A 25,282-nucleotide genomic window follows, 5' to 3' on the forward strand; every position below is an offset into this window, starting at 1 on the left:
AATGAGCCTTCAACCGTTGTTTTATTCCCATTGACAGACATGTGCCTGGGAAAGAAAATGATATGTACCAAACTGAGCATTGCAAGAACTGACATAAAACATGACTGACTACATAAAGTCCTACATTTCCCAATCCAGCTGCAGGAGTCATCGAAAGAATTACAAGGTCACATGACGTACCAAATGCATGTACCCCTACTCACAAAGTAGAATGGCTATGTAGTCTTCATGTAGTCACACAGCTTTAAATGTGGCTAAACAATACCTCAAAGTGAAAAAATAGTGGTTTTGAATTATTTGAACTTAACAATTTGATACAAACGATTAAAAAATAGAGAGCACATTAAATAAAGGAGGTATTAAGTGTACAGTTACGTTATACTCGTACCTTTAAAAATGGTTTAATGGTTTTAAGTCGTGTACATTAACACATACATCCAGTGCATACAGAAAGTATAAATATTGGCCTAACATTGTATGTTAACACATACCAATAAATATTGTCAACAGTACCACTTTATAAGCAGGTCCGTCATGAACCTAACACAAACCGACTGGACTGTTTGACCACAGGTTAGACTGACGACAGAGCAAATCTTTCAAACGTGTACCTCGTTATGGCAAAAACAATAGAAGGTTTGCTTTCCTTAGAGCTGCCAATGGTGCCAACGGTGTCCAAAACAAAGAAAATACAATGAAACCCAAAGTAGTTTTAACTGTTTATCTAACATTCCATGTTTCCTTTTGACTGAAGGAAAAAAGAGAGAATGCCCTGTGCAGTGCAAATTTGACCTCTGGTGGCAGGTCCAATCATAGCTTTATTTCTGACTTCTCAACCGTCTATAGGGGCCTTTTTTCACTTCCTGTTCTTTCATCTGAATTGACATGAAAGAATAGGAGAGGAAGCTACACAAGACTATTGAGATGCACCCATGGTCTGAGGTGGACTCTTATTTTGTACATTTAGACTCACCCACCCCATCAAGAGGGTTCCCAAATCATTCATATTGATTGGCAACGGATGAGTCTAAAATCGATGTTCAGTGAAATTTTTTGAACACACTCATAGTGGCTCGTAATACTCAGGAGCGAGCCCTCCCGAGAAGACTCAAGCTTGACACATCTCCTTACAATGCCACATATAGAAAATAATGCTCTGGCAATCAAATAGACAACGTACAATGTTAAAAATTAAGAACAAAATGGAATGTAAAAATGATACTCAACTCAACTGAGCCAATATATATCAACTATTTAAAATGTACAACAATGCATTTTCCAAATGGTACAGCAATTAATAAAATACCGATAAGAACCTAGAGGAAAAGGGAATGTATTTTCGATAAGTACCACTAGAGGGCAGTAAACACTCATGCTCACACATATCCAGTCATAAACTTGAGATATTTTGAACGTTCTCTGTAAAGTTTTCTGCACCCTCAGTGGGGAAGGTTCAACCGGATGCATCCGGTTTTCATAGCAAATGGAAATAGAGACGGACTTCTTCTTTTGGACTTTAACGAGGCGACATCACAGAGCTAACCGTCTTTGGTGACACTCCATCTCAACTCCTCCACATTTACTGGATTGGTTAAACAGTGCAGATTCAGAAGAGAAAATCCCCTAACAGTTTTTTATTTTCTTGTCAGGACTAGAAAGAAAGAAACGCCGCTCAGACGATTCTTTTAAGCCTGCTATGTTAGGTTATGTTTTCTGTAACAAGAGATTTGTTACTATGCTGCCAAAGGTCTAATACTTTAAGCCTAGTATTCTCTCTTGCCCTCTTCCACTCAATACCCTATTAAGCATATTCCCTTTAATACCCATTTTTTGCGCTCATCATACCACTTACAGCCGCTCTGGTAAACTTGGTACACCATTGAATTCAAATGGACCAATTAAGATTCAGTACATTCTTGTCGAACTCTCAGGGTCTAAACGACAGCTTCTGTCCAACAATGAATTGCATGTGCCCTGTGGCCTCAAACCTCTCACTGAATTACATTTTGTGACAGCCCCATTAATGTAGCAGAAAAAAAATATACATTCCATCATACAACTGACCCATGCAGCGGAGCCGACCCACAGCCCACCTGCTCAGAGGGTTTCTAATGTCGTACCTCAGTTAGCGTCCCTAGAAACTAGAGCCAGAAAGTCTATTTGTCTGTTTCTCTATTTGTTTTATGTCCCGTTGGTTCTTTTTTTGGCTCATCTGTTCATCGGTTCATTAATTTCTTCTCGTATGCTGTCTTTCAGGCTGTCTGTTTCTGTGGGTGTCACAATTGTACCGTCTGTGTTCATTTCTGTACTTCTCTTTTTTAAAACATATTCATATGTCTATGACTCCCCCTCTCCATTCTTTGTCTCTCTGACTGTATGTTCATTGTTTTAGCCATGCCCTCCAGTGTCTGACAAGTCTCTCTGTTGCTGTTTCCCCATCAGCCCGTCTAGCTCAGTCTCTGGGTAGGCACTCCTCCTCGGTGATCCCCTGGGCCTTAAGCTCCTCCAGAACGTTGTCCAGGTGGCCTGGGTCGGGGTAGCCGTGTCCTGTCAGGTTGGAGCCGAACTCCGTCTTGTGGTGCACCTCATTCCAGATGACTGTGTCCGACTCGCCCGTGGTGCTGGATGTGCCCACTGAGAAGATGAGCCGCCGGTCCCACGCCACCAGCAGCAGCCTCAGTACCTGGGGGGGAGAAAGAGACGGAGTGAGAGAGAGAGAAGGAGGAAATTAGTTAGCCACATAGTCCAGTCATTTCATCCACTGCAAACCGGTACAACTGGGTAAACTAGTAATCAAGAAGTTAAACATTAAACAGGAAGTAGGCTGGTGTTTACCTTGCGTCCCTTCTCGCTGTCAGGGAGGTAGCAGTGTCGGGGGAATCCCCGGGCGGTGAAGGGCTTGCCTGGGTTCGGGTGCTCAGGGCCCTGGGAAAGGTGAAAGGTCACGATTAGAATGTAAACAAGTGACATGTACAGTAGTTCTTCCTAAGTACTAAAGAGTGAATTGAAAATGATGGTCAACATCATGATTTACAGAACATCAGATGTGGATAAGCAGTAAGGCTGTTACCTGGATGCCTGGCGGGATGTTATAGATGATGCGGATGGTCTTGCAGTCGGGGTGGCCGGGGAGCGAATGGGGGATAACGTGGTACTCCATCTTGCCAGGCGGCTGGTTGCCCGTCTTCACGCCGTAGATGGTCTTGCAGGTGGGGCACTGAAGGCTGCCATCCTTGTTGCCATTGTTGTACATGGCCACCAGACACTGTAGGTGGTACTGGTGCCCACACTGGGCCAGGCGACCCACCGACTCTGCCCGCTGGATGCCCCCAACACCGGGGCCTTTGTAGCCCGAGGGCCCAGGCAGGGCCTCCATGCAGATAGTGCAGTCCTCCTCTGGGGGGCTGCGGACCTTCTGAAGGTACCTCTTCACTACTTCCTCAGGGGTCTTGCCTGAGAGAAAGGGAGGAATGGATGAGAGAGAGATTTTCACAAATTTCCTATGCTGGTGTCTGACTGTGTGTGTGTGTGTGTGTGTGTGTGTGTGTGTGTGTGTGTGTGTGTGTGTGTGTGTGTGTGTGTGTGTGTGTGTGTGTGTGTGTGTGTGTGTGTGTGTGTCTGTCTGTGTGTCTCTGTGTGTTGGTGCGTGCGTGTCTGTCTGTCTGTGTGTCTCTGTGTGTGTGTGTGTGTGTGTGTGTGTGTGTGTGTGTGTGTGTGTGTGTGTGTGTGTGTGTGTCTGTCTCTGTCTCTGTCTCTGTCTGTGTGTGTGTGTGTGTGTGTGTGTGTGTGTGTGTGTGTGTGTGTGTGTGTGTGTGTGTGTGTGTGTGTGTGTGTGTGTTTGTGTGTCTCTGCATGCTACACCCACCTTTGCGAGCCTGCTTTTTGGTGGTCTTGCGGCAGCAGTGGCCGAGGCCGGGAACGGGCTTGATGTCACTCTTGCTGACGGGCGGGGGGTGGAGCACCAGCTTGGGGGGTCGGGTCAGACAGACAGGAAGTCCTGCGGCGCTCATCAGGATCCCTGTAATACCTAAAGACAACCAGCAGAAGGAGCAGTTAGACCACTTCTCCATCACCATCTATTGACACTGTTTACACACAATCTCATCCATCAGAAGCTACTCTCATTGACCATATGTGGGTCACATTAATTAAGAAATGAAGCCTGATTCTCTGTAACACTGTCTATCATTGTTAGATAAAGTGGACGTTGATAGGCCTAGCAACTAAGAGCGAAAATGAATTTGGACACTGGCATTTCCTTAATAGCTCAACTAAGAAACTAGGCTTGTTGTTTATATTGTTTTGATAGTGTCTTAATGGCTGTTCCTACCTGCCAATGCAGGGTGGACAGGGCTGGATCCATTGAGGTTCTTCACAGGAACCGTTGGGACTCTGAAATACAAAACACACACTAGGGTTAAAAAACCACTCCGTAACACACACACACACACAGCTAGCAGACACAAACACACACCACACAGACAGACACACACACACATTCGGATTAGGATTAGGCACACTAATTGCTGTGTCATAGGTAAACTGCAGGTGGGAAACGCACAAGTGACCATAGCGTCTGCTGTTTGCTGTGTCAAGGCTCACATCTTGTTTACAAGTCAAAGAGCTTTTACCAAGTCACGTTTTAGACACAATGGCTAAGTGGCTCATGGACTAGAATAGCACCATGTTGACATGTCGCTGCGCCAACCAGGACTCCCCTAGTTGTCTAAGCCCTGGCTGAAAACAACAACCCTAATCTGAGCCAGCACTGCTTTATCGTTCAGTACATAGAAGGTTGTGAAACTTCTGAATATTTATCAACAGGAAATAGAACCCTTTGGAGTCAGCAGAGTTGGCCCGTTGGTCAATTTCATCTTAATTCCAATCACACCAGAAATGGAATATCGCTCCTATAGAAAAATTCCATGCCCAATATAACTGACAGGAATTGAAACAGAATTCAATAGCCAGGATTGAAATTGCCCATCATTCCCTACGGTCTTCTCTGTGAGACAACTGAAAGATTGCTGTGCTGTATCATTCTCATGATGAGACTCCACATTATTCGCAGTATAATCCAATCAGAAACCGTACTCACTTTGCGTTGAATTTGATTATGGTCATCTTGACTTTGATTGTGGAGTTTGTTTCTCAGCTGAATCTGCACAACACCTCAGCTACGAATAAATGTTTTATCCCAAAGACGCTTCCCGCTATCGCTTCTCCAAGCTTTAATCTTTCTCAATTCTATTTTACTTCTCCTTTCCAAATCTAAAGAATAAATCCTTGTTAACCTCAGATACGCCGTATCTCCCTGCTCCAGTCTCCCTCTCTAGATCAGTCAGTAGGTGTATGATTGTCCCATCTTATTCCTCTGGCTCTTATAGGGATAATCCGCCTGTTTCCATCTGTTGATGTCACCACACCGAGATTACCTGTCTATTAGCACATCACCGTGCAAGGCCGCCATACGGCAGACAGACACCAGCGCATACTGTAGTAATGACATTAGCTGGGGTCACACCCTCTAACCCTCGACACTAACCCTCTAGGCAATGCTGTGGGATTTCACTGAGGGATAGTACATGACGTGAAGCAGGGGCTGGGATTGGTCTCGGGTGATTAATAAGGATCCGCCCCCTTTTTTTTACATTTTGCCAAAAATGACATACCCTAATCTAACTGCCTGTAGCTCAGGACCTGAAGCAAGGATATGCCTATTCTTGATACCATTTGAAAGGAAACACTTTGAAGTTTGTGGTAATGTGCAATAAATGTAGGAGAATATAACACATTAGATCTGGTAAAAGATAATACAAAGAAAAGAACATGTGGTTTTTTGTACCATCATCTTTGAAATGCAAGAGAAAGGTCATAACGAATTATTCTAGCCCAGGCGCAATTTAGACCTTGGTCACTAGATGTCAGCAGTGTATGTGCAAAGTTTTAGACTGATCCAATCAACTATAGCATATCAAATCAAACTTTATTTGCCCCATGCGCCGAATACAACAAGTGTAGACTTTACCGTGACATGCTTACTTACAAGCCCTTAACCAACAATGCAGTTCAAGAAGAAGAAAATATTTACCAAGTAGGCTAAAATAAAAAGTAATAATAAAAAGTAACACAATAAGAATAACAACAATGAGGCTATATACAGGGGGCACCGGTACCGAGTCAGTGTGCAGTGGTACAGGCTAGTTGAGGTAATCTGTACATGTAGGTGGGGGCGAAGTGACTGCATAGGTAACAAACAGCGAGTAGCAGCAGCGAGTAGCAGTCAATGTAAATAGTCCGGGTGGCGATTTTTATGAATTGTTCAACAGTCTAATGGCTTGGGGGTAGAAGCTGTTGAGGAGCCTTTTGGTCCTAGACTTGGCGCGCCGGTACCGCTTGCAGTGCGGTAGCAGAGAAAGCAGTCTATAACTTGGGTGACTGGAGTCTCTGATAATTTTATGGGCTTTCCTCTGACACCGCCTATTATATAGGTCCTGGATAGCAGGAAGCTTGGCCCCAGAGATGTACTGGGCCATTCGCACTACCCTCTGTAGCGCCTTATGGTCAGATGCCGAGTAGTTGACATACAAGGCGGTGATGCAACTGGTCAGGATGCTCTCAATGGTGCAGCTGTAGAACCTATTGAGGATCTGGGGACCCATGCCCAATCTTTTCAGTCTCCTGAGGGGGAAAATGTTTTGTCGTGCCCTCTTCACGACTGTCTTGGTATGTTTGGACCATGATAGTTCGTTGGTGATGTGGACACCAAGGAACTTGAAACTCTCGACCTGCTCCACTACAGCCCCGTCGATGAGAATGGGGGCCTGTTCGGCCCGCCTTTCTTGTAGTCCAAGATCAGCTCCTTTGTCTTGCTCACATTGAGGGAGAGGTTGTTGTCCTGGCACCACACTGCCAGTTATCTGACCTCCTCCCTATAGGCTGTCTCATCGTTGTCGACTGTTGTGTTGTCAGCAAACTTAATGATTGTGTTGGAGTCGTGTTTGGCCATGCAGTCGTGGGTGAACAGGGAATACAGGAGGGGACTAAGTACACACCCCTGAGGGGCCCCAGTGTTAAGGATCAGTGTGGCAGACGTGTTGTTGTCTACTCTTACCACCTGGGGGCAGCCTGTCAGGAAGTACAGGATCCAGTTGCAGAGGGAGGTGTTTAGTCCCAGAGTCATTAACTTAGTGATGAGCTTCCTGGGCAATATGGTGTTGAACGCTGAGCTGTCGTCAATGACCAGCATTCTCACATAGGTGTTCCTTTTGTCCAGGTGAAAGGGCAGTGTGGAGTGCGATTGAGATTGCGTCATCTGTGGATCTGTAGGGGTGGTATGGGAATTGGAGTGGGTCTAGGTTGTCCGGGAGGATGCTGTTGATGTGTGCCATGACCAGCCTTTCAAAGCACTTCATGGCTACCGACATGAGTGCCACGGGGCGGTAATCATTTATGCAGGTTACCTTCGCTTCCTTGGGCACAGGGACTATGGTGGTCTGCTTGAAACATGTAGGTATTACAGACTCGGTCAGGGAGAGGTTGAAAATGTCAGTGAAGACACTTGACAGTTGGTCCGCGCATGCTTTGAGTACACATCCTGGTAATCTGTCTGGCCCAGTGGCTTTGTGAATGTTGACCTGTTTAAAGGTTTTGTTCACATCGGCTACCGAGAGCGTTATCACACAGTCATCCAGAACAGCTGGTGCTCTCGTGCATGCTTCAGTGATGCTTGCCTCGAAGCGAGCATAAAGGCATTTAGCTCGTCTGGTAGGCTCTTGTCACTGGGCAGCTCGCGTCTGGGTTTCCCTTTGTAGTCCGTAATAGTTTTCAAGCCCTGCCACATCCGACGAGCGTCAGAGCCGGTGTAGTAGGATTCAATCTTAATCCTGTATTGACGCTTTGCTTGTTTGATGGTTTGTCTAGCATGGTATTCTTTCACTGTATTAGCTACTGTAAATTAGACAGTGCAGTTAGATTACCAAGAATTTAAGCTTTCTGCCCATATCAGATATCTATGTCCTGGGAAATGTTCTTGTTACTTACACCATCATGCTAATCACATTAGAGCGAATAGTAAAAATGCTACATTAACCAAAGTCCGGTTCATCCACATATGCAAATGATTTTAAATAGGTACTGAAACATACTGTTAGCCCAGCAACTTGGATATTTCTTAGCATCTTTCTGTTTATGAAGACAACACTGCACTGACCAACTGTGGATCATTCGTTGAATATACATTACCATCCACCATACCCAAGGTCCATTCCTCAACAGAGATATTCCTCATCTGCACATTTAGAACTAGTTAAACCCCCATCAGTCCCTCTTTAAAAATGTTGGTATCACTTTATTTGGAAAGCCCCTGACCCCTACAGATGATCTAGTGTAGATGTTCCATAAGTACAATTGGTTTCATTTATCAAGTGTATCAGCTGCAACATGTTACAACTCATTTTAAAACTTGAGTGGCTGAGGAAATTAAACTAGCTATTACACGTCAACAGTTGTAGATTACTTCTAATTCATCCAATGACAATATTTAGTTAATCATTTGAGCATCTGTAATAGTCTGTGAACCTCTTACTCATTGCACCGTCCAAACACTCAATCAACTTTCAATTGTAGGCCATAGCGCTTTTAACATTATCCCAAGTAACCTCCAAAGGCTAAAGAAAATGACCCCATCCCTCCACAGGACCTGTCTGGTGTCATCCCCTAAATTGGCTGACCAATAGGGAAACCCCATGCATTTCATTGGGTCACCACCCTCCTGTATGGTAAACAAGTGACTGTCTGGGTTATCTATCCCCATGGTTCGCTCAGGGATTGTCACGTTCCTGACCTATTGTTCCTTTTTCTTTTATTTATTTAGTTGGTCAGGGCGTGAGTTGGGGTGGGTTGTCTATGTGTGTTTTTCTATGTTGGGGTTTTGTGTTCGGCCTGGTATGATTCTCAATCAGAGGCAGCTGTAGATCGTTTGTCCCTGATTGAGAATCATACTAAGGCAGCCGGGGTTTCACGTGTGTTTTGTGGGTGGTTGTATCTCGTGTCTGTATTCGTGCCACACGGGACTGTTTGTCGGTTCGTTTCGGTTTTGTCACGTTTGTTGTTTTGTATGTTTAAGTGTTCAGTATTTTGTTCATTAAAATAATCATGGACACAAACCACTGCGCATATTGGTCTGATCCTTCTCGCCTCTCCTCCTCGTCCGAGGAGGAGGATTACGACGATCGTTACAGGGATATTAAGGTGTTGACGAATGTATGAATGAAACAGCACCTTCTGAACTAGAGCAGTAGATATAAACACATTGGGGAACACACTCGTGCCAGGGAGCGAACCTGCAAGGTGTGAGATACGGAAGGATGGAGAACGGGTGGAGGAGAGAGGAAAAGAGTGAAGGAGGGGAGGGAGAGCGACAAGGTGAGGAGGAGTTGGGACTTGGGAGTTAACTGTGTTGTTTAGTCACGTTTGTTTGATCCCTGGAGCACTAGAAATTATATGACAAGAATAGTCACACACAGCCTGGCCATAGGAAACATATACACCCACAAGCTCTAAAATCATGTGTTGTGGGTCAGATCCTAAAACAACCGTCTGGTTCACAGATACCTGGAAATACACACACAATTGCCAGGAACACTGTGCCTGGACCACTGACATGCACACACGTGACAGGGGAGAAAGGGGTTGACCCTGTAACGTCATGGGTTAATCTCTTGACGTGGTTGACCATGCCCCAACCACTCCTTTTGTCACGCCTGCCCCCTGCTCCCCCTCTCTGGCGCTCGAAGGCGCCAAGCGGCCCATCCTTACGCACACCTATCACCATCGTTATGTGCATCATCGGTTCATTGGAATCCCCTGAAATCCATCACTTATTGATTGCCTCCCCTATATCTGTCTATTCCTCCGTTTCCCAGCATTTGTCATCACAGAATGCTGACACCACAATATTGGAAGCATCAGGGAGTTTTTTGTTTCTGTTTTTTTGTTGGTGACGTCGGGTCCGGGTGCCGCTGCCGAAGGAACCGGGGGTGCCTTAGCTGGCTTGAGAGGTTTTCTTGCCTCATTTGGCTCAGCAGGCTCCCATCCCACGTCATACCTCAGCCGGCTCGTCGGGCTCCCACGCCTCAGCAGGCTCGTCGGGCTCCCACGCCTCAGCCGGCTCGTCGGGCTTCCACGCCTCAGTCAGCTCCCATGCCTCAGTCGGCCCGTCAGGCTCGCCCAGGTGGAACGCCGGGTGGCACCCCTAGAGGGGGGGCTATTGTCACGCCTGCTTACGCTCCCCCTCTCTGGCGCTCGAGGGCGCCAGACAGCCCATCATTACGCACACCTGTCACCATCGTTACGTGCATCATCGCTTCAGCTGGACTCCATCACTTATTGATTGCCTCCCCTATATCTGTCTATTCCTCAGTTTCATCCCCATGTCCGAATTAATGTTGTTTTGTTCCCCCTGTCCAGACGCTGTCCTTGTTTTGTTTCATGTCGGTTATTTATTAAATATTCACTCCCTGTACTTGCTTGTCGTCTCCCAGCGTCTGTCCTCACACACTTCACTTTTTTCAAAGGAAAACTTGCCAAACAAACGTGAACAGAGTTTACAACTATGCTATGAAGTGTTGAATGCATTAATCAATTAAACGTATTGGGCCGGTGTCCTGGACACAGATTAAGCCTAGTCCTGGAAGCACTTCGAATTTGTCCCTCAAATCAAACGTTATTAGTCACACACACGTGTTTAGCAGATGTTATTGCGGGTGTAGCGAGTGTTTCTAGCTCCAACAGTGCAGTAATATCTAACAAGAAATATCTAACAATTTCATAACAATATACACAATATACACAAATCTAAAGTAAAGGAATGGAATTAAGAATATATAAATATTTGGAAGAGCAATATCGGAGCGGCATAGACTAAAATACAGTAGAATAGAATACAGAATATAAATATGTAAACATTATTAATGTCACGATTGTCAATGGGAGAGAGTGAGGACCAAAATGCAGCGTGTGGAAAGTACATCTTCTTTATTTAAGGAAGAAGACGAAAACGAAACGAACACTATACAAAACAACAAAACAGACGACCGTGAAGCTATACAAACATAAGTGCTGACACTAAACACTTAGACATAGACAATTACCCACAAACAGCTAAAGCCCATGGCTGCCTTAAATATGGCTCCCAATCAGAGACAACAATAACCAGCTGTCTCTGATTGAGAACCAATTCAGGCAACCATAGACTTTCCTAGACACCTACACTGAACACTAACCCATCTACTCTATTTAACCCCCTAAACCATACAACACCCTAGACAATACAAAAACACACAAACTTCCCCATGTCACACCCTGACCTAACTAAAATAATAATGAAAACAAAGATAACTAAGGCCAGGGTGTGACATAACCCCCCCCTTAAGGTGCGAACTCCGGGCGCACCAGCATAAAGTCTAGGGGAGGGTCTGGGTGGGCGTCTGTCCACGGTGGCGGCTCTGGCACTGGTCGTGGTCCCCACCCCACCATAGTCACTACCCGCTTTCGTAGCCTCCTCCAAATGACCACCCGCCAACTTAACCCCACTGGAATAAGGGGCAGCACCGGACTAAGTGGCAGCACCGGACTAAAGGGCAGCACCGGACTAAGGGGCAGCACCAGGATAAGGGGCAGCTCCGGACTGAGGGACGGCAGCTCCGGACTGAGGGACGGCAGCTCCGGACTGAGGGACAGCACCGGACTGAGGGACAGCACCGGACTGAATGGCGGATCCTGGCTGGCTGGCTCTGGCTGCTCATGGCTGGCTGACGGATCTGGCTGCTCATGGCTGGCTGACGGATCTGGCTGCTCATGGCTGGCTGACGGATCTGGCTGCTCATGGCTGGCTGACGGATCTGGCTGCTCATGGCTGGCTGACGGATCTGGCTGCTCATGGCTGGCGGAAGGCTCTGGCTGATCCTGTCTGGCGGAAGGCTCTGGCTGATCCTGTCTGGCGGAAGGCTCTGGCTGATCCTGTCTGGCGGAAGGCTCTGGCTGATCCTGTCTGGCGGAAGGCTCTAGCGGCTCCTGTCTGGCGGACGGCTCTAGCGGCTCCTGTCTGGCGGACGGCTCTGAAGGCTCATGGCAGACGGGCGGCTTTGCAGGCTCAGTACAGACGGGCGGCTTTGAATACTCAGTACAGACGGGCAGTTCATGCGGCGCTTGGCAGACGGACAGTTCAGACGGCGTTGGGCAGACGGGCAGTTCAGGCGCCGTTGGGCAGACGGGCAGTTCAGGCGCCGTTGGGCAGACGGGCAGTTCAGGCGCCGTTGGGCAGACGGCAGACTCTGGCCGGCTGAGACGCACTGTAGGCCTGGTGCGTGGTGCCGGAACTGGAGGTACCGGGCTGAGGACACGCATCTCAGGGCTAGTGCGGGGAGAAGGAACAGGGCATGCTGGACCCTGGGGACGCACATTAGGCCTAGTGCGTGGTGCCGGAACTGGTGGTACCGGGCTGAGGACACGCATCTCAGGGCTAGTGCGGGGAGCAGCAACAGGACGCACAGGACTCTGGGGACACACAGGAGGCTTGGTGCGTGGTGTAGGCACTGGTGGTAAAGGGCTGGAGACACGCACCATAGAGCTAGTGCGTGGAGGAGGCACAGGGCTCTGAAGACGCACAGGAAGCCTGGTGCGTGGTGTAGGCACTGGTGGTACTGGGCTGGAGCGGGGAGGTGGCGTCGGAAATACCGGACCGTGCAGGCGTACTGGCTCCCTTGAGCACTGAGCCTGTCCAACCTTACCTGGTTGTATGCTCCCCGTCGCCCGACCAGTGCGGGGAGGTGGAATAACCCGCACCGGGCTATGTAGGCGAACCGGGGACACCATGCGTAAGGCTGGTGCCATGTAAGCCGGCCCGAGGAGACGCACTGGTGGCCAGATGCGTTGGGCCGGCTTCATGACATCCGGCTCAACGCTCAATCTAGCCCGGCCGATACGTGGAGCTGGAATGTACCGAACAGGGCTATGCACGCGTACAGGAGACACCATGCGCTCTACTGCGTAACACGGTGTCTGCCCGTACTCTCGCTCTCCACGGTAAGTACAGGGAGTAGGCGCAGGTCTCCTACCTGACTTCGCCACACTCCCTTTAAGGCCCCCCCCAAGAAATTTTTGGGTTGTACTCACGGGCTTCCAGCCTTGCTTCCGTGCTGCCTCCTCATATCGCCTCCTCTCGGCTTTAGCTGCCTCCAGCTCTTCACGAGGGAGGCGATATTCTCCCGGTTGTGCCCAAGGTCCCTTACCATCCAGTATCTCCTCCCATGTCCATGAATCCTGTGTAGGTGGGTCCTGTTGCCGCTTGACACGCCGCTTGGTCCTAGATTGGTGGGTAATTCTGTCATGATCGTCAATGGGAGAGAGTGAGGACCAAAATGCAGCGTGTGGAAAGTACATCTTCTTTATTTAAGGAAGAAGACGAAAACGAAACGAACACTATACAAAACAACAAAACAGACGACCGTGAAGCTATACAAACATAAGTGCTGACACTAAACACTTAGACATAGACAATTACCCACAAACAGCTAAAGCCCATGGCTGCCTTAAATATGGCTCCCAATCAGAGACAACAATAACCAGCTGTCTCTGATTGAGAACCAATTCAGGCAACCATAGACTTTCCTAGACACCTACACTGAACACTAACCCATCTACTCTATTTAACCCCCTAAACCATACAACACCCTAGACAATACAAAAACACACAAACTTCCCCATGTCACACCCTGACCTAACTAAAATAATAATGAAAACAAAGATAACTAAGGCCAGGGTGTGACAATTAAAGTGACTAGTGTTCCATTATTAAGTGGTCAGTGATTTCAAGTCTATGTATATAGGGCAGCAGCCTCTAATGTGCTAGTGATGGCTATTTAACAGTCTGATGCCTTGAGATAGAAGCTGTTTTTCAGTCTCTCGGGTCCCAGCTTTGATGTACCTGTACTGACCTCGCCTTCTAGATGATCGCAGGGTGAACAGGCAGTGGCTCGGTTGGTTTTTGTCCTTGATTATCTTTTTGGCCTTCCTGTGACATCGGGTGCTGTAGGTGTCCTGGAGGGCAGGTGCAATTGCCGTACCAGGCGGTGATACAGCCCGACAGGATGCTCTCAATTGTGCATCTGTAAAAGTTTGTGAGGGTTTTAGGTGCCAAGCCAAATTCCTTCAGCATCCTGAGGTTGAAGAGGCTCTGTTGCGCCTTCTTCACCACAGTGTCTGTGTGGGTGGACCATTTCAGTTTGTCAGTGATGTGTACGCCGAGGAACTTGAAGCTTTCCATCTTCTCCACTGCGGTCCCGTCAATGTGGATAGGAGTGCTCCCTCTGCTGTTTCCTGAAGTCCACAATCAGCTCCTTTGTTTTGTTGACGTTGAGTGAGTGGTTATTTTCCTGGCACCACACTCCCAGGGCCCTCACCTCCTCCCTGTAGGCTGTCTCGTCATTGTTGGTAATCAGTTTATTATTTTGGAAATCCCATTTCCCCCCCACAAAATAGGCCTGAAACTGTCTGAAACTGCCCTCTCATAAAACTATATGTCACTTCACAAAAAATTATAATTGAAAATTAATTAATAAGCAAGTTATCAGTGATTCTTGTAAAACAAACTAGGTGTCCACAAATAGCCGACCCTCCACAAGCCCACAAATACATCTCTCAGCCTCTGACACCAGACTTCAGCTACTCTCTGTCTGGTATAGTTCAAGTATAGTTTGGGGCTCCCGAGTGGCGCAGCGGTCTAAGACACTGCATCTCAGTGCTAGAGGCATCACTATAGACCCTGGTTTCGATTCCAGGCTGTATCACAACCGGTCATGATTGGGAGTCCCATAGGGTTGCGCACAATTGGCCCAGTGTCGTTCGGGTTAGGGTAGGCCGTCATTGTAAATATGAATTTGTTCTTAACTGGCTTCCCTAGTTAAATAAAGGTAAAATAAAAAGAAGTCTTAGCTCTTCCCAGTGAGTTGGTCACTCAGCAAAAAGTGCCCTCTAATGCTAAGAGGAGATCATTGCTACACTCTCACTCTTCTCACAATAACACATTCCTTCAAACAGCGCCAGTAACTATGTCAATATTGATACCCTGCCCTGTGGGCCTATCCTCAGGTGACAACTCATCTATTTGCATGTATGTATGTATTACCTAAGTATCTGCTACCTCAGTTTAAAAACGACCTGGGTTGTCCTTTGCCAGGATCCCAAACCACACAGTATCTTGCATTCAATCTCAAATCACCCCCTTACCCCTATACACAGATTTGAAAAGATTAGACAGGTAATATGGCACATGCAAAAGTGATATGGAAGAATGTGGAGCTTAAACCTGTCTCTCCTATGCTTTCCCATCTACACATGCTTGGGTACTGGATAGTGGCTTATTATAGCATTTACCAGTATGACATGACCCCAAGTCCCTACCCCTAGACACTTCTCAATGGCCCCTTGTCAATCTGAAAAGATGGCATTGGTGGAAGCAATATAGTAGTTGTCTAAACCAAGCCTCTCAGGCACCAGGAACACATCTCAAAGTGAGACGCTGCTTTGTGTCTCCAAGACTGGAGACGTATGCCTCTCCCTCCCCTTCCCACTCCCTCCTCAACCAAATGTCCCCTATCAACAAGTCTCATGTCTCCATATTACCCCCATCGCCACCCCCCATCAATGTCACATTCACTCTCAGGGCCAACTCCCCAACCAATACCACAGGGCAGTCATGCAGCTTCGGTTTCTCAGGGTAACACTTGGGCCAGTCGCTACAACGTTGGGATCTCCCCATACCCCCTGCCCTGAGAACCCCCTGCCTCTGCCCATGTCCCAACATTGTTTTGTAAATGGGAACCAGGCCTCGGCTGTGCCCACAATGGTTGTCACGGTGACCGCACCCTGACATACACACACACACACACACACACACACACACACACACACACACACACACACACACACACACTCACACTCACACTCACACTAACAGGGGTAGAGGGGCTTGTAAGAATGAGAATAGGCCTGGGAACTGTGTGTGTTAGGGAAGATGTCAGTATCTCCCCACTCCCTCCTCCACCCTCCTCCCCCCTCCTGTCCCTCACATTCTAACTGGGTGAATCAAATCTGAGTGACACTTGTGAAAATGCGGCATTCTTTATATGAATACGTTGTTTGGGTGTTGCTTTCACATGGAAATGAACAGGCTAACAGAATTTGTCATAAGGATTAAAGGCTTATGAATTCTAATGAGCTGTTTATGTCAGATATGGGCAGTGATTATGGAGGCATGTCTACGCTAGTGGTAACGCTTCGGATCAAAATGTATAAATTCCTTGCCTATCCTCATTTTTCCTACCTCGTGTCGTGTTTATCTGCGAGAGACAAGTCTGTACGTTGTGTTAGTCGACCGTGTATCATGATGGCATTACCCATTGCATAGGGTACACAACACTACTGAATCTCATTCTCAACACTGAAAGCCCCTTGTCTTCAGAAAGAAAACTTGGCAAAACTCTTTGGGACGACTTCCCAGAGATGGGTTAAGCCTAGTTCTGTAGTAAAATGCATGTTCAATAGAGATTCTCTGAAGAGCCATTCAATATGTAAGAACAACACAAGCAGTGTTCCCATGTCTATTGATTTTAATGATAATATACTGATTCTATGACTTCAAGTATAGATTCTCAACAACAGCAACAACAAAAAATTGCTAGTGGTAGTCGGCTGTGCTTGCACCAAAACTTGAGTATTTATCCTCCTATAGCTTGGCCAATATCTTCTTTTTAAATGGTGAGCCAATATGTTTTCTGTAACGGCAGTCTATTTCGTCCTCCTCATCGGACGAGGAGAGGCGAGAAGGATCGGAGGACCAATGTACAGCGTGGTAAGTTTCCATGATTTAATAAAAAACATAATAAAAAACTATGTACAATACAAAATAACAAAACAAACTAACCGTCACAGTCCCGTGTGGCACAAACACTGACACAGAAAACAACCACCCACAAAATCCCAACACAAAACAAGCCACCTATATATGATTCTCAATCAGGGACAACGATTGACAGCTGCCTCTGATTGAGAACCATATTAGGCTGAACACAGAAACAGACAAACTAGACACACAACATAGAATGCCCACCCAGCTCACGTCCTGACCAACACTAAAACAAGCAAAACACATAAGCACTATGGTCAGGACGTGACAGTACCCCCCTCCTGAGGTGCGGACTCCGAACACACCCCTAAAACTCAAGGGGAGGGTCTGGGTGGGCATCTGTCCGCGGTGGCGGCTCCGGCGCAGGACGAGGACACCACTCCACCATTGTTTTTGTCCCCCTCCTTAGCGTCCTTTGAGTGGCGACCCTCGCCCCCGACCCTGATCTAGGAACCTTCACAAAGGTCCCCCCTAGATTTAGGAGACAGCTCAGGACAGAGAGGTAGCTCAGGACAGAGAGACAGAGATGTAGCTCAGGACAGAGAGGTAGCTCAGGACAGAGGGGCAACTCCGGACTGAAGGGCAGCTCCGGACAGAGAGGCAGCTCTGGACTGAAGGGCAGCTCCGGACTAATGGCAGCTCCGGACTGAGGGGCAGCTTCGGACTGAGTGGCAGCTCCGGACTGAGTGGCAGCTCATGACTGGAGGGCAGCTCATGACTGGAGGGCAGCTCATGACTGGAGGGCAGCTCATGACTGGAGGGCAGCTCATGACTGGAAGGCAGCTCATGACTGGAGGGCAGCTCATGACTGGAGGGCAGCTCATGACTGGAGGGCAGCTCATGACTGGCTGGCGGCTCATTACTGGCTGGCGGCTCTGGCAGCTCCTGACTGGCTGGCGGCTCTGGCAGCTCCTGACTGGCTGGCGGCTCTGGCAGCTCCTGACTGGCTGGCGGCTCTGGCAGCTCCTGACTAGCTGGCGGCTCTGGCGGCTCCTGACTGGCTGGCGGCTCTGGCGGCTCCTGACTGACTGACGTGGCTGGCGGCTCTGGCGGCTCCTGACTGACTGACGGCTCTGATGGCTCGGGACAGACGGGCGGCTCTGACGGCTCGGGACAGATGGCGCTGGGCAGACGGATGGCTCGGATGGCGCTGGGCAGACGGATGGCTCAGACGGCGCTGGGCAGGCAAGCAGCTCAGACTGCGCTGGGCAGGCAGGCAGCTCAGACGGCGCTGGGCAGGCAAGCAGCTCAGACTGCGCTGGGCAGACGACCGACTCTGACCTGCTGAGGCGCACAGTAGGCCTGGTGCGTGGTGCCGGAACTGGTGGTACCGGACTGGAGACACGCACCTCAAGGCTAGTGCGGGGAGCAGGAACAGTGCGTACAGGGCTCTGGAGACGCACAGGAGGCTTAGTGCGTGGTGCTGGAACTGGAGGTACTGGGCTGGAGACACGCACCACAGGGAGAGTGCGTGGAGGAGGAACAGGGCTCTGGAGACGCACAGGAGGCTTAGTGCGTGGTGCCGGAACTGGAGGTACTGGGCTGGAGACACGCACCACAGGGAGAGTCCGTGGAGGAGGAACAGGGCTCTGGAGACGCACTGGAAGCCTGGTGCGTGGTGTAGGCACTGATGGTACTGGGCTGGGGCGGGAAGGTGGCGCCGGATATACCGGACCGTGAAGGAGTACACGAGCTCGTGAGCACCGAGCCTGCCCAACCTTACCTGGTTGAATGGTCCCCGTAGCCCTGCCAGTGCGGCGAGGTGGAATAGCCCGCACTGGGCTATGCTGGCGAACCGGGGACACCATTTGTAAGGCTGGTGCCATGTACGCCGGCCCGAGGAGACGCACTGGAGACCAGATGCGTTGGGCCGGCTTCATGACACCCGGCTCGATGCCCAACCTAGCCCTACCAGTGCGGCGAGGTGGAATAGCCCGCACTGGGCTAAGCACGCGTACTGGGGACACCGTGCGCTCCACCGCATAACACGGTGTCTGACCAGTACGACGCCCTCTCACTCCACGGTAAGCACGGGAAGTTGGCGCAGGTCTCCTACCCGACTTCCCCACACTACCCTTTAGCCCCCCCCCCAAGAAATTTTTGGGGTTTCTTCTCGGGCTTCCTGGCCAGCCGTGTTCCCTCATAACACCGGTTCCCCTTCTCAGCTGCTTTCGCTCTCCTAGCTGCCTCCACCTGTTCCCATGGAAGGCGATCCTTACCAGCCAGGATCTCCTCCCATGTGTAGCAACCCTTTCCGTCCAACACGTCCTCCCAAGTCCATTTCTCCTGGTCCCGCTGCTGCTGCCGCTGCTGCCCGTTGCTATGCTGCTTGGTCCGAAATTGGTGGGTGGTTCTGTAACGGCAGTCTATTTCGTCCTCCTCATCGGACGAGGAGAGGCGAGAAGGATCGGAGGACCAATGTACAGCGTGGTAAGTTTCCATGATTTAATAACATGAAAACTATATACAATACAAAATAACAAAACAAACTAACCGTCACAGTCCCGTGTGGCACAAACACTGACACAGAAAACAACCACCCACAAAATCCCAACACAAAACAAGCCACCTATATATGATTCTCAATCAGGGACAACGATTGACAGCTGCCTCTGATTGAGAACCATATTAGGCTGAACACAGAAACAGACAAACTAGACACACAACATAGAATGCCCACCCAGCTCACGTCCTGACCAACACTAAAACAAGCAAAACACATAAGCACTATGGTCAGGACGTGACATTTTCAGCACTTTTTTTTTACATGACTGATCAAAACTCATGTTATTATGGCTCTCTCTTGTCCCTCTGCAGCAGACATACAGTGAGCAATATGTTTGGAACATCGAATTGCAATAAAATCGCAGTATCAAATCGAAGTGCATATGGTGATAAATCGTGACACAAATTGTATCGTTTACCTACTGTAAGTATCGTGATAATATTGTATAGTGAAGTCTCTGCCCGAACAGGTGTAGTATTGGGATAGTACCTGGATAATTGATCATATAAAAGGACAAGGTGTAATATTAAGTGAACTGTAGTGACATAGCAACAGCTGGAGCAGTGACTCACCCGGAGGCGATAAGGGCTCTGGACTGGGCCATGGCGATGCGCTGCAGGGCGGGTCGGCTCAGCCCAGCCAGGCTGGCACGGGGAGGCAGGGGGGCGGCACAGGCCGCCGCCGCTGAAGACACCGGCCCCAGGACACGGGCAGAGGGCGAGGGGGTGCAGGAGGAAGCTGATGTGGAGATGAGAGGAGGGGGGGGCACGGGCATCGACAGAGGGGCAGAGGAAGCCATGGATGCCATGGAGAAGGAAGAGGAGGGGGTAAGAGCAGCACTGTTGGAGGTGATGGAGGAGGGCGGAGGAGGCGGAGGAGGCGGAAGAGGGGGTAGAGGCGGGGGAGGGGGCCGGGTGGAGGAGAGGGACAGGGCAGCGGTGGCCGAACCCAGGAGGGAGAGCGAGTGGGCAAAGCCACCGCCCCCTCCGACCCCCAAGCCACCGCTAGCCCCGCCCACGGACGTCCTGTGGGGAGGAAGGGACCTGCCCATGGAGGAGGGGGGACGGGGGAGGGTGAGCGAGTAGGACCCCCCCATGGCCGAGTAACCCCCACCCAGTTTGGGGCTGGGAGGCTTGTTCTGGGGTGGCCTCCTGCCCAGGGTGTGGGCTGTTGCCATGGCGCCCGCCTTGACGCTTAGGAGCAGCATGCATTGCTGACAGGCGCAGGGCTGGCCCAGGGAGGTGATTGCGGAGGCTGGCAAGGCGCCGCTGGGGTAGGCGCTACCGTTCCCGTTCCCCATCCCGCTCAACCCCACCCCCATGCCTACTCCGGACACCCCCAAAAGTGCCCCGGGGCCGGGCCCCCAGGCGTGGTGTGACTTGGGAAGGGGACCCGAAACAAGTGGGTAAGCCAGGTCAGAGCGGCGCTGGATGCGGCGGCAGCGTTGCGTCTGCCCGTTGATCTGGGTCATGCTCTGGAAGTGGATGAGGTAGCAGAATCCCAGTGGCGCCAAGTCCAGCCAGGGCTGCTGGCGGTCGCGTGCCGCCTGGATGGCGATGCCCACCTCTGTGTCGTAGGCTGTCCACGAGCCTGTGTCGTTCTCCCACTCCCACAGCCAGCCCTGACCCGGCGCCGAAGTGGGGTCGTAGAAGCTGCGGCGCACCGGTCTGAGGGTACCTGGGGTAACGGTAGAAAGACGAGGGTCACGCCACAGAACTACAGAGAGGGGAACAAGAAGGACCTGTTCCAGAAGACCTGTCAACTAACCACACACTGTCACACACCCACTGTTCACAACACTGACAACATGTATTATTACACTAAGACACTGCATTAATAGACAAACATTGACACAAATCACTAATATGTTTCTAGCCATATCTCTAGACATGATTGTGTTTCTACTTTTATGTGATTTGATATGACCAGTTCAAGTAAAAAGAAAAAAGAAAAGGAAAAATATGAATAAATGTTTTAAATAAGGCTTTGTTGTTGACTGAGACCAACAGAGCTACATGAGCTAAATGTTCTGTAGGCCCTGCTGTAATATTTGTTGTAGTCAAGCAGATTACACAACCAGCAAATTTGACATATAGGTGTGTGCTCGCTAAGAATTTGGGCAAACAGGCTAACAGCTTTCCCTTGGTAACCGCACACCATGTTCTGGATTGTGATTGGTCGCTGGCCTTGGTCGGGCTCAGAGCGGGTCATGTTTGCTTTCCCAGGGAGTCCAGAGACTAAACTCAGAGAATGTTCAATAAAGCCCTGTCCATACTGTTCACCTATTAAATGGGAATTAAATCACTTCTAATCCTGCAAAAAGATTAAATTGAGAATGACTGGCAGACAATGAATGACGGTTGCTTGTTTTAACGAAAACTACATTTTGGGAGAATAAATTGTGTAAAAGGGCTTCTTTTTTTTTTCACCTTTATTTAACCAGGTAGGCCAGTTGAGAACAAGTTCTCATTTACAACTGCGACAATAAAAAACGAAAGCTTCAACTAAGAAGAGACAAACCAATATAATGAATCTATCAATACAGTATGTTGTTCAAAACAATAGGGTTTGAATGTAAAGTATACTTGAAAAACATACATACTTAGTATAGTCTATTACAATTTAGAGACTATACTAGACACACAACAATGCCTGGAATGCAAGAGTAATTATTTAATTGAATCTGAACTCAACCCAACTACCCCCTTCTCTCAATGACCTCAGACTTCTGCAATTCATCTCTCCCTCTAGTTTTGGGACAAGGGCAGCCTACCCCCTCTCCCCACAGCTATCCCGGCCTGGGAAGCAGGCAGACTGCACAAAAGCTTTTGTCAGCCAAAGTTGAGAGGAGGGCGGTGGTCTTGGCCAAAGTGACAATTCTTCCCTTTGTGTTATCCCATACTTTCCTCACTTCAATGTGTGAAGACTTCTCTCTTTGCCAGCACCTAAAGTCTGGAGGGCTTGAGACAATCAGTACCATTCTACAGAATAGCATTAACAGCCTTAATAAGAGACCTATAAGGGAAAGTGTGGGGATGAAGGAAGGTTCAGATAGCATTTCACCTTCACCCTCTCTATTCAGATAGCCAGTCATAGGTGAGAGTAGAGTATATACAGGAGTTTTATAGGGATTTAATTTGGAAATGTGCTGCTCATGAGAAATGATGTGAGCCTTGCAGTTGCACTGTGAATCCAATCCAGGATTGCATGGTATGGGTATGTGTCATGATGACTGTGTGATAAAATAGTGTGTACCCTCTGCTTCCAACAAAAACATACTACTGATCAATGTGGTATAACTCCACACAAACAAGTGGGCAAGCTAAAATCGACCCCAATTTCCCCTCTGCCTTCTCATCTTTATTCATGATCATGTTTTGCATACTCATAATGAGAGGCCTGAACAGCTCATCCATAACTTTGGCCTACATACACTGTAGATGTCCACATACACACTACAACCAGTGACTAACCACTGAGTATTGGCACACTGTACGCTCACAGCCTTTGAAGTCGTGAACACAGAAGCTGAAAAACCCTCCAGTCGTACTGTATGTATTCAATGTGCATAGCAGGTTCCAGGGGCCTGTATGCATCAAGTGTCTCAGAATATGAGCGCTGATTTAGGATCAGTTTTTCCTTTTAGATTACAATGAATGAGATTGCATGTACCTAATGATAAGTGGACTCCCTAATGAGAACAAACTTTTTAAGCATGCAGTTTTCCAGGCCCATTTCAGTTGCTTTCCATATATTTCCAAATATTTATTTCCAGATACCAGTATGCTCCAGTTTACTGCATGATGTAAAGGCGTATTCCAAGCGTTGCATTTATCAAGAGTAGACTGCACTTGCAAGATGTGGAGAGAAGGAGCATAAAATCAGCTTGTAGCAACATGGAAGTGATGCAGGCTACTCGGTGTTGAGGTTTAAGATATGAATAGCACAATTTGGCTACCTCTCTATTTTATATTAGATTTTTTATTTAACTATCTCTATGCTAGGTTTCTCTTTAGCCCCTAACCATGTTATCCAGATCTAAAATGTAAATATGATAACAGTGATGATGCTGACAGAATCTTGTGAAATATTGTTTTGTAAAATGCAAAACACATGATCAAGAGAAAAAGAAAAAGAAAACGGTTTGGGATAATGGAGGCAACTGCAGTTAACAAACAAGGCCTTGAAAAATATCAGTGAACAACAACAGTCTGCAACCGTGCATGCACACATAGGCTATAGCCTAGTCTACATAAGATGTCGCATCAAACAATAACAGAAAGGCTGTTATTTAAAACATGAAATCAAATGTAGGTTATATGAGTTAAATTAGAAGTGCAGGCTATTGTATTGCTGTGTCGTATGCTACATCGTCGGTTTCACTGCAGTAATAACACTGTAATAGCATAGGGCCAATTCATATTCCCTCAATACAAATAGGGCGGTTGTCAATCACATTCGTCTTACCGGTATCTTGTCGGAACTGGTGCATGGAATGCAAGTCGACGATGTAGGGCGAGAGGCGAGTGTCCACCTGGCCTAAGACAACACTACCACCCCGTGGGTCGTTGCGGATGACTGCCTCGATGTGGTGAGAGACCGCTGGGCTGTAAGGCCGCCAGCGCCCGTGCTCGTTCAGCCATTCCCATACCACCACGGCCGACGCTAGTAACATCCTACTCCTGCAAAAGAAAATAGCACAAATTACGCGTCTAAGTGGTTTTCTTTTTAGAAATGTCCTATTTTACACACATCTCCGTGCGCAGCTGCATCCATCTTGAGACATTTACCAGCTAGGATAGGCTATCGAAATATGTTTATATTAACTATAATATTGCAGCTCTGTCATAGGTAGGCTACCTATTGTCTGTGCAGCCTACCTTCCATGTTGATATCCCGTACAGGTAGCATACAACAATATTTCGTTGCTTTGTTCAAGCGAATCAATAAATCATTAGAATCGTTTTTCATATAGCAGGGCAAAAAAACAAGCAGGTTCCTTGCATTTTGGTCCGTATGCAGAAAAATGACGTATAGGTTAGGCTACTGAAATCATTTATATGGCACAATCCAATTTGGGTGTGTGAAGATGCTATGTGCTATGGTGGTGGTGCACTGAGTTTGGATACATCAAACATGAATAAAGTGGGTTACTGTAACAAGTGCCAGATATGGTTTCATTATGCATTATTTTAATAGATAAAATGTAAGAGATAAGCAGCGAGCGCCCACTGGTCACTGAAAAGACCAACAACTGTCAGGAGTTCCACAGCTTTATTCCACTGTATTCCCTAAACATGTTAGGCGTATTGGTTTATTTGTAGGTAGGCTATAGCCTAAAGTAAATCAATATAGACATATTTACCAATGCCGGGTAGCCTACTTTTAGTTCGCCTTCTTCTACCTCCAATCAAAGCCAATCCAGTGTGGGCTATGGTATTTTCGGTTATACGGTTTAGCGATTATCCATCTCGTTCTGTTAGAAAAGATAGCCTAGTATTGCAAATCCAAGACGTTTGTGGCGAGAAAAATCACGGATTCGCGTTATATAATTGCCCTGACGTTCAATGCAATAGCTTTGTTTAGACTATTTGTTTGAATCTCTATGAAAGCGCATTTGGGTCTGCATAGCCAGGTCGTGCAATTGGTCCATGATGTGTCTTGGTTTTATGAGTGGGTTGCATTTATATGAGAGGACCACTGAAAATTATTCCGTGGGTGCTCCCGGCAAAAATAATATTTGACTAAATGTTGGCGTGAATGCTTGGACCAGTGTTTCACCCCGCCCAGTTTATAGGTAAAGTAACCAA

General features: G+C 48.1%; 1 protein-coding gene across 3 annotated transcripts; it reads right to left on the reverse strand.

The window, feature by feature from the left end:
• Window positions 1-1,235: 1,235 nt before the first annotated feature.
• LOC120049625 (E3 ubiquitin-protein ligase DTX4-like) lies at window positions 1,236-25,189 on the reverse strand. 3 transcript variants are annotated; one of them, XM_038995938.1, is made up of 8 exons: window positions 24,856-25,189; window positions 23,940-24,154; window positions 20,045-21,149; window positions 4,331-4,392; window positions 3,866-4,027; window positions 3,071-3,453; window positions 2,836-2,925; window positions 1,236-2,683 (listed from the first exon to the last, which is right to left on the reverse strand). In XM_038995938.1, the coding sequence occupies exons 2-8, from the start codon at window positions 24,145-24,147 to the stop codon at window positions 2,453-2,455; spliced, it is 2,241 nt and encodes a 746-aa protein (XP_038851866.1). In that variant the 5' UTR covers window positions 24,148-24,154; window positions 24,856-25,189; the 3' UTR covers window positions 1,236-2,452. The 3 variants fall into 3 exon arrangements, with proteins under 3 accessions (XP_038851866.1, XP_038851865.1, XP_038851867.1); XM_038995937.1 differs by having other exon boundaries at window positions 24,838-25,189; XM_038995939.1 differs by lacking the exon at window positions 24,856-25,189 and adding an exon at window positions 24,353-24,808.
• Between the last annotated feature and the right edge of the window lie 93 nt (window positions 25,190-25,282).

The sequence above is a fragment of the Salvelinus namaycush genome, chromosome 6, assembly GCF_016432855.1.
Source record: "Salvelinus namaycush isolate Seneca chromosome 6, SaNama_1.0, whole genome shotgun sequence".
NCBI classification, from domain to species: domain Eukaryota; kingdom Metazoa; phylum Chordata; class Actinopteri; order Salmoniformes; family Salmonidae; genus Salvelinus; species Salvelinus namaycush.

What these genes read in the sequence shown, in the direction of transcription:
- LOC120049625 (XM_038995938.1), bottom strand. Translation starts at nt 24,147, where the DNA reads ATGTTACTAGCGTCGGCCGTGGTGGTATGGGAATGGCTGAACGAGCAC. An exon ending in CAAAAAGCAGGCTCGCAAAG is followed by an intron (nt 3,454 to 3,865) that starts GTGGGTGTAGCA and finishes CCTTTCTCTCAG; the next exon opens with GCAAGACCCCTGAGGAAGTA. An exon ending in ACAGCGAGAAGGGACGCAAG is followed by an intron (nt 2,684 to 2,835) that starts GTAAACACCAGC and finishes TCTCCCCCCCAG; the next exon opens with GTACTGAGGCTGCTGCTGGT.